Source organism: Falco naumanni, chromosome 4, assembly GCF_017639655.2.
Source record: "Falco naumanni isolate bFalNau1 chromosome 4, bFalNau1.pat, whole genome shotgun sequence".
NCBI classification, from domain to species: Eukaryota; Metazoa; Chordata; class Aves; order Falconiformes; family Falconidae; genus Falco; species Falco naumanni.
In genome coordinates this window covers 20,939,089-20,947,679 of record NC_054057.1, presented here as the reverse complement: position 1 = coordinate 20,947,679, position 8,591 = coordinate 20,939,089, and the positions used below count along the sequence as shown (strand labels likewise).

Here is an 8,591-nt window from a genome sequence, read left to right as displayed (position 1 = left end):
TCAGAGCTTGGAGCACCTTATGTTCTGTGACTGGCCGGTGAAGGAGCACAGAAATGTTTGTCATGTGCGTGAAAGAGAAGGTATGTGAGAGAGCCTGCTCTCAAGGGAATCCCCCTACCTCCATATCTCTAAATAATCCATTCCTTCCTAGACAGGGAATGTCAGGGTTGGGTTTTTTTATACTCTCTCAATATTTTTCTGTTACTTGCTCCATTATTTATTCTAGACTGGCTTTCCAATTTGCAATGCCCTGAGCAAGTGTGGTGCCCGCCTTGAGCTACCAGAGGGGGAATCTGGCTGCGAATTGCCTCCCCATCTGTCATGGAGTGAGCGAGAAAGATCCGAACTGGCAGGGATATTTCCACACACACACCTCCCCCCCTTTCCCTTTGCTTCTGCTGCCAAAAGGGGAAAGTGGAACTGGCCCATGAGTTATTGAGTTAATATAGAACCACAGAGCTGGAGACCCCCAGATTGCAGAGCCTGAACTCTCAATGCCCCTCGGGTGCCCACTGAATGCATCGCGGCAGGCGTTTCCTTCCCTCGGTGCAGGACTTCACAGCTGCCTCCTCGCTTTGCTCCCAACTTAGGCAAACACCCCCTTACCCAGCGCAGCCACTCTGCTCCCGGGTGCTCAGCGGACTCGCAGCCTCCTGAAGGAAGCTCCTCACACAAAACTTGGTTAAATAAGTTTCCTGCCGCCTCTCACTGGGAGGGCAGCTGACTCCCCTCCAAAGGACGCCACGTTTCTGTGCCCACTCGCCCATATAGTTCCCTGTGATATATTAGTTTACCTCAGTGTCTCCTCATGCAAATCCGTGCCCAGGACTGCACGCTTTCTTCTCTTGACTGGCTTCTTCCCCCTTCTTTTCTCCTCTTTCACCTTTCCCTGCTTTGCTGAATATCAGCGAATTCTGAGTAACAGCAAAAGCAATCTATTTTACCCTATTCTCTTTCCCCAAAGCCCTTCTACACTGGGGACAAAACACCTGGGGATGGCTTTGAGCTGACTGGCATCACCACCGCCTTTCATCCAAGGCAGAAAGCCGCCGCCTGCACCTTCTGCAGTTCCTGACCCTGATGAAAAGTGGGATCATCCTGAGGCAAACCCCCTGAACCATGACTCAAGCCTCTTCTTCCAAAAAGCTCTGTTTTGGGCATGATATTTGTGTTTAGGAGGATGTTAGTTAAGCAAAACCCCATGTCCGTCCCCCTCCCTCTGCAAGCTCAAAAGCATTTAGACCCTGATCCAAACTTTGGGACTTGTTATCCCTCTCCAGCAGTTGGGATAGCCTGGTCTTATTTAGAAGAGATGAATGTCAGGCTGCTGTTGTCCTCAAGGAGCTGCAATGCTTGATGGGGCAGACTGTTTACAACAAGTCCCGCTTGTGATATTGGGCAAATTATCAGAAAAAATTGGCCCAGCCCATCTTCGTCAAGCTGCGTACTCACGTGAGGGTCTGAGATTGATGTGTCGTTAATAAACTGTGACCCAGGCTGTAATTCAGCTAGGGGCCTCTAACTTGCAGGTCCAATTTGCACTTTTTATATAGTTTTTTTTAAAAAAATAATTCCCTGCTCATTCATAAAATAGCATTTTGGTACTGCAGGTAAATGCCTGGCATGTAGCTGCTCTTTATCCCCCACCATCAAGAGGTCTCTCTCACTCACAGGTGTAAAGGCTGTTGGCTTTTAGCTCAACTGTTCATTTGTTTTTTCACTCATGTCGCTTACTGAGAAATAGCTCTGAGCAGCTGCAAAATGACTGAGGCTCAACAGAGCTTGATCCTGTTAAGCTCCAAGGGGCTGACCTGATGCGGGTTGCAGAAACTTCTGTGGTTTACTGGTGCTCTTTATTAGCCACGACTAAGTTTAGCAATGTTGGGGGAGTACTCCTCTCTGCAGTTTTTGTCCTTCCTGGGCACCTGCACCCCTGCATGAGCCAGAGCTGGAGGGGCAGCCAGCGGCCCCCTGCGCCTGCTCAGGGCCCTTTCCCATGTGAAATTTGGCATTTTGTTGAGATGTAAAGTTACCTTCTTTCCTCTAACCTGTGCCTTGATTAGGGCACAGCTGTTTCTGTGATATTTTGGGTCTGCTTTTGCTGTGTCACTAATAGATCCTTCTGAAAATAGCGCAAGGTTCACCCTGATAATTCATGATTTCCATCCCCAGGCTCAAGCACTGCGAGGGTGTGAGGAAGAAAGCTGTGTAGGTAAGACCAAAGGCAGCTGTATACTGTGAAATAATAAGTAGCAGGCAAAATACAGTATCACAGCTAATCGATGTATTTTAAAAGTGGAAACATCTATGTTTAATTGCATTTAAAGTACGTAGTGAGAAACCACAGTTATACATTGTTATAACAAACCTTTACATCTGAAGTCAGAATAATACAAAAAAAGTGCTGATTATATATGGTCAAAATAACTGAGGCAAAATTTCGACAACATCTTCTAAAATATTAGCATGTGGCCTCTGCCAGCAACACTCTAAAGGTCAAGCTGAATAATGTCAGTGACAATCACTGGTTTTCCTTAGCTTTCCCAAAAACAACCACCCAAAAAACTGGTTTGATTTTTGTTTGCCTTTTTTTTTTTTTTTTTTTTTTTTGCATAGCTTTCAATATTGCTGCACTCTCACCTCTGCATATTGCAAGCCCATCTCGGTTCTGAGATAATTTCTTTAAAGTTCTGAATATTTTTAATCCAGTTCTCCTCAAATACATAATATATATTTTCTACCAATTATAAATACATCATTTTTATTAATCTGATTTCAATAACATGCATTTGTATAATTACTGTACAATCAAAATAGACATTGACTTTACACAGTGTGTATGCTTTTATTTCAGCGATATTGTTCAGACACACTGCTCAACAAATCAAGCAAAGAGGGAAATAAAAAGAAAAAAAGGAGGAGGGGGAAATAACCTCTGGGAGGAAACAGAATCTCACAGTGTTTACAGACAAAAAAACGAAAGGAAAAATACTTATCAGAAAAAGGGTTTATTAATACATAGAAAATCCCCACAATAGTTGAAACACACTTTAGGAACTAGTAAACACGTTAAATAGAGTTGTGCCAATTACGCAGTGCCCAAGCATCTGCTTGCTCTTAATTAGATGGGGAGGTGAATGACCACTGTTTATTTTCATTTTCCTCATTAATTATGAAAAACTGCATTTAATTCATCTTGCATGGTGAGAGACTGGCTGCGCAGATGTAAGTCGTAAGGGAAGTGGCTCTCTGTAGGCAACCTGAACATAGAGCTCTGCCCAAGGGGACCCCTGGGTGGCACTGCACAGTAATGCATGCCGTAATTGTAATTTTTGCCATAGTCCAAGCTTTCTTCTTGCTTCAGGGAAAATATCCCATTATAGTTAATTGGGGGAGGACTTAAGGGACCTTCAAACTGTGGGCTGGCGCACTCTGGGGAAGTGCTTTCATAGAAGGACTCGTAAGCACTGCAGTAATTGTAAGGTTTCATGGACTTGGAGTTGTCTAGAGTCCCATGCCCCGGGGGGGTGCCGAGCTCGGGGCTGTGGTAAGGGGGGTAGAAGGTGGAGTAGGGCGAGCGGGTGTGATGGGCACCTTCACCCGCCTGGCCCATCAGGAAACTTCTGGCATTCAGCTGCAGGCATCCCGCCACCAAGTTTGTAGTTGGCTGGGACAGACCCTTGCACAAGTTTTGGACGAAGGTGAGCAGGTCGGGTCTCTTGCCAATTCGCAGGATTTCAGAAAGAGCCCAAATGTAGTTCTTAGCTAGTCTTAAAGTTTCTATTTTGGACAGTTTTTGTGTTTTAGAATAACAAGGGACCACTTTTCTTAAATTGTCCAGGGCGTCGTTAAGGCCGTGCATCCTGTTCCTCTCTCTAGCGTTGGCTTCTTGTCGCCTGAATTTGATCCTTTCCATCCTGATCTTGCTCGTCTTTTTTTTCCGAAGGCCCCTTCGCCTGGGCAAGCCATTCTCATCCTCTTCTTCTCTCTCTTCCTCCTCCTCCTCTTTTTCTGTGTCTTCTCCAGGGGATCTTTTAATATTCTTTCCTCGGAGCACTATCTGCTTCGAAAAGCTCTCTGGGTTCTTCATTTGCTTTTGGTCATCACTTTCTCTGGAAAACTTTCTACACATCTGGGATTCTGGCATTACAACAGACTCATCAAACGGTAGTGTTAACATGGTTCTATAATCTTAAGTTACCTGAAAGAATGCCAGCACAATATTTAAATATTTCCATTTTTTAAAGTTTGCCGACTTACACACACATCCTCACACACCTTTTGTGCGTCTGCGTGCACACACTGTGTATATGAGTACGTGTGTATATATAAATGCACAATTACATTTTTTTGCACAAAATGCCAGTTGCGAATGCTCGCTTTTTAAAAAATAAGAGCCATCCAGAATTTTAAAATCACTCAAAACATTCAGGATCTTGCAACTGAAACCCCACATTTCCCACAGATAAGTATAGGGTAGATCAATATCTAAAATGTACAATTATCTCCCGGCTCATTTATCTTATTTTTAAACAAGCCCTTCAAACCCTTGCCACCGTGGAATTCAAAGAAATGCAAAACATGATAAAGCAATACAGAAATTTCATTAATCCAAATTCCCCTGGGTAAAAAAATGAGGAGAGCGAGAGCAGCCTTAAAATTGAAAAGTGCCATATCTCTACTAACTGATGGTTAAATATTTTAAAATCACTTTTTGACTTACATTTCAAAGTTTTGGGTTTTTCCCTCCATGTTTCTTCCCTTATGAATCAAGATATTAAACTCTAGCAAGTTAGAGTGGGCGAGAACAAAAATTAATGGAACGTTTTCCCCCCCCCCCATCACTCAGCTAATAACAGAATTAAAAATGAAGAAATTTTATTTCTAATGATCTGTATGAAAATCACATATTACTTATTTCATATTAAGGCAAAAATCAGAATGATTTAACCCTAAACGTATTCAGATTAGTTAGGAAATAAAATCCCCCTACCTTTATTTTTCTCCTTTTTCCCAGAAAAAAATTCTAATTGATAATATCTGCTTAGTTAGAATCAACTTATTTGCTTTTTCTCTTTTTTCTTTCCTCCTTTTTTTTTTTTTTTTTCCTCACCCCCATCAATTGTTGGGGGGGAGGAGGTGAAAAATTCCCTGCACGCTATAGCAGTGTTTATGTTCTGCAAGGCTCAGATGTCTCCCTCCAGCTCGTAGCTGACAGGAGCGGTCTGTAGATTCTGACTGCAATCCTGCACGTGTGCTCAGAATCCAGCCTGGAATGGAAAAATAATTCCCTTTTCCCAATTATTTTGCTTTTGTTTGCAGTTTGGGAGCAGCAAAAGCTTGGATCCCCCAATCCTCAAAGAGACAAGCAAAACGAAGGCAGGGACTTTTTTTAATAGAACAAAACTAAACAAAACCCCCAGTCAAAGACTAACTCTATCAGTATTGTCTACACACTTGCAATATTACATAACACCAATGAAAGTATGCAATTGCATCAGAAGAATAAAATGTTAGGAGGAGTTATTAGACAGTAAATAGCATACATAAAATACAAGACAATGATACTGTATCTTTAAACACTTGCATGCACACCCAGCACCAACTGAAATATATCTTTATTTGTATTACCTTATCTTTTTATTTCATTCAACAATCAGTTTTCATTTTTTGCCTTCCAAATCTTTTCAGTCTGAATGTCGCATCGTCTCCTGGAGTCTAGATCTGTGTATATCTGCACTATCTCATTGATCTCTAAAAAGTGACATTGATGCCAACTGCCAGAGCTGGTACCCATGCCATCTGCTAGTGACGTCACGGGGCAGAGAAAACCACGTGAGCCTTTCTCCTGGGACCTTCATTCTGCACTGATCATCTGGCATCCCTGTAAGTGGGTACCAGCATTCATGTATCAACACAGAAGGTTAGACTGATAGAAAAAAAAAAAAAAAAAAAGAAAAAAAAAAAATCTGCACCAGCATTTCACATACAGTAGGTGCATTTCCACTGGAGCTGCTTCTTTTTAGCAGTCTAGCTGCACGGATAGATGTGCCAACATTTGGTGCTATCCCTGCCTACAGGTACGGCTGCCCTGTGGTTGTTAATACGGTATTGTTTATACTAAAAGTGCTGTCTTGTATTGATCTGAGTCCCTCTGGTGCGCCTGGTACCCAGGAAAAAAAAAAAAAATAAAAGCAAGGAAGGGAAGGCAGGAATGGGGAAGTAATGCCGTGCTCTAACACATAGCACAGTCACAAAAAGTAGTTTTCGTGTGAAGCTGCTGGGGGCTATTTTTGGGGTTCGAGGTTGTTTTTTTCTGAGTCCAGCGTGTTGCCCCAGAGCACAGGATAACAGGAGCAAACCTTCTGCCGGCTGTAAGAAATCCTCCCCTTGCATCCCTGGGTGGTTTTTGACCTTCCCGAAAGAAGAGAGGCATAAAGAGCCATTTGTGGGAAACTGGACGTACAAAGTACAAACGATGCCTTTTTCCGGCAGTGTGTGGCAGGGCTCGTGGGTCCCCGTTTTGCCCCGCTGCTGTGCTCTGTGACTGGGGGGCACCTGCTCCTGGCAGGGCAAGACGCTCGCTGGTGTAACTGGGGGGGGCTCGCAGGGTTTGCCCCCTTGCCAAATTTTGTCTGCCTGCCTGGCCTTTTTGCAAACGCTTCCCCGAAATGTCTTTAAAAACTGAGTTCCTTCCTTTGGAAGCACGCTCTTCCTCCTCCTAAAAATCTCCCCCTGCTCTTCCATTTGCCTCCCTGGCTGCTGCTTTCTCCTTGGTGCCCTTGTTTCTCCTGTCAGCTGCCTCTCCTGTACTCCCTGCTCTTCCTCCCTTAACCCTTTTGTCTCTTTCGACAGGCAAGAAACTGTTAAATGAAGCTGACAAAGCCTCTCAGCTCAGCCTTGCCATGGAGCTTATGGCAAACTCCACCTTGGTGTGTTTGGGGCTTGTGTTTGTTTTTTTTATTTAAGGAGTGGCATGTCACATATAAGCGATATCAAGAGAGTTACAGGGGGAACGATGTGTCATCTTAGAAGCATTTTTTTTTTTTTTAAAGTTTGCTTTCATTATAACCGCGTATCACCACTTTTTAGTGACTAAGTAATCTCTATTTTAAAAAAAGTGAGCGACTGAGTATGCTTTTAGTATTAAAATAATCCCTGGAAGAGCTGCTATTGTTTATGGGTCCGTGTCAGTGTTTCCATTATAAATCCTGTTTTTGAAGGGTTTATAACTCATCTGCTTTAATTCACGTTGGGCCCAAGCTTGGCATTAATGTTCCCAGCCCCGATCCAATTATTTTGTTTTCACAAAGTTTCATTTAAATCTGTTTGGGCATTTTTTTATTAGAGAGGGGAACAAAAAATAAGGCAGCAGCAGAACAACGTGTGTGTGTGGAAAGCGTGTTATGTACACGTACGTGCTCAATGATTTTAGAGCTTTTCAGTAAAAAAAAAAAAGAAAAAAGAAAAAAAGACCTCACCCCAAACTCTGCATTTTTTTTACAAAAGTGAGACACTGGGTTGTTCATTCTTCACAGAGCTCAGGTCTCTTTTTTTATTTTATTTTATTTTTTAGGCAAATGTATTTGAAGCGACAAAGGTGTTAAAACTTAAGTGGCAACTGTTCAAAAGGGGCAAGATCTGTACTATTCCTAACATTCATTTAATTTTATCCCAAATACTACAATGTGTGTAACAGAGAAGAGGGTAGAATCCCGTTATTCTCAATAGGAATTTATGTATTAAGATTTATATTGTGGAAGGTCCTAAGGGTTGTCAACCTTTTCAAGGATTTTGCATATTCAGAGTATTATACAATGCACGATAATCTAAATATGCAAAGTCCTGAGAAACCAAACCCTGTTTCAATGCATACTAAAAATACTACGAGAAATTGAAGGAAAGGTCGACATTGTAGTGGCTTTGTGTTACGGGAAGGACCATCAAAATTTCCAGTTATATCACCCAGGCTCCAAAATACACTTTTATAAAAATATTTTCTCTGTCCTTTTTTATTGCTGAAGTAGGTAGGGTTTTTTTTTAACTACTCAAAAATTATTCTGAAATCCATTTTTGAGTGGCTTTTATACTGCTACTAAAAACAAAATAAATGAATTAGTTTGTGTTGAAGGATTCCCTCTGTAGTTGTATCATTACATTTTTGCAGATTCTTAATCCATCATTTGACCTTTTTAATATTTTCAAATAAATAGTGGAGAAACAAAATAGCTGAGATATCAAGGTTTAAAAAGCCTCTACTGTGCATGCATAATAACTTTTCATAAGGATTTTACTACGCATTTTGTATTATGGATCCATGATATGCAAATGTGTACTGCTGTTAATATGCATTCACAGCATACCCCATAACTGCTGCTTTGCTGTCTACTGTGAATGCATGTTAAGAATAATACACAAAACACAGTTAAATGCACTCTATAGAACGGTTGCACAGCACCAAATATGTTACTGAACACATACCACAATTTTTTTTTCCCTGTGCCCAGGCTGTATAGTCTTGAATTATAAGTGACTCTATTTCAAATGCGATATTGTAATAATACATTTAACACAGTCAAACATTAATAGAT

At 41.7% G+C, this 8,591-nt stretch overlaps 1 protein-coding gene across 1 annotated transcript; it reads right to left on the bottom strand.

The window, feature by feature from the left end:
• Positions 1 to 2,598: 2,598 nt before the first annotated feature.
• On the bottom strand, positions 2,599 to 5,778 carry NEUROD6 (neuronal differentiation 6). Its single transcript, XM_040591713.1, has 2 exons — positions 5,632 to 5,778; positions 2,599 to 4,201 (listed from the first exon to the last, which is right to left on the bottom strand). The coding sequence occupies exon 2, from the start codon at positions 4,178 to 4,180 to the stop codon at positions 3,167 to 3,169; it is 1,014 nt and encodes a 337-aa protein (XP_040447647.1). The 5' UTR covers positions 4,181 to 4,201; positions 5,632 to 5,778; the 3' UTR covers positions 2,599 to 3,166.
• Positions 5,779 to 8,591: the final 2,813 nt, after the last annotated feature.

Coding starts and splice junctions, on each gene's coding strand:
- NEUROD6 (XM_040591713.1), bottom strand. CDS start 4,180: ATGTTAACACTACCGTTTGATGAGTCTGTTGTAATGCCAGAATCCCAG.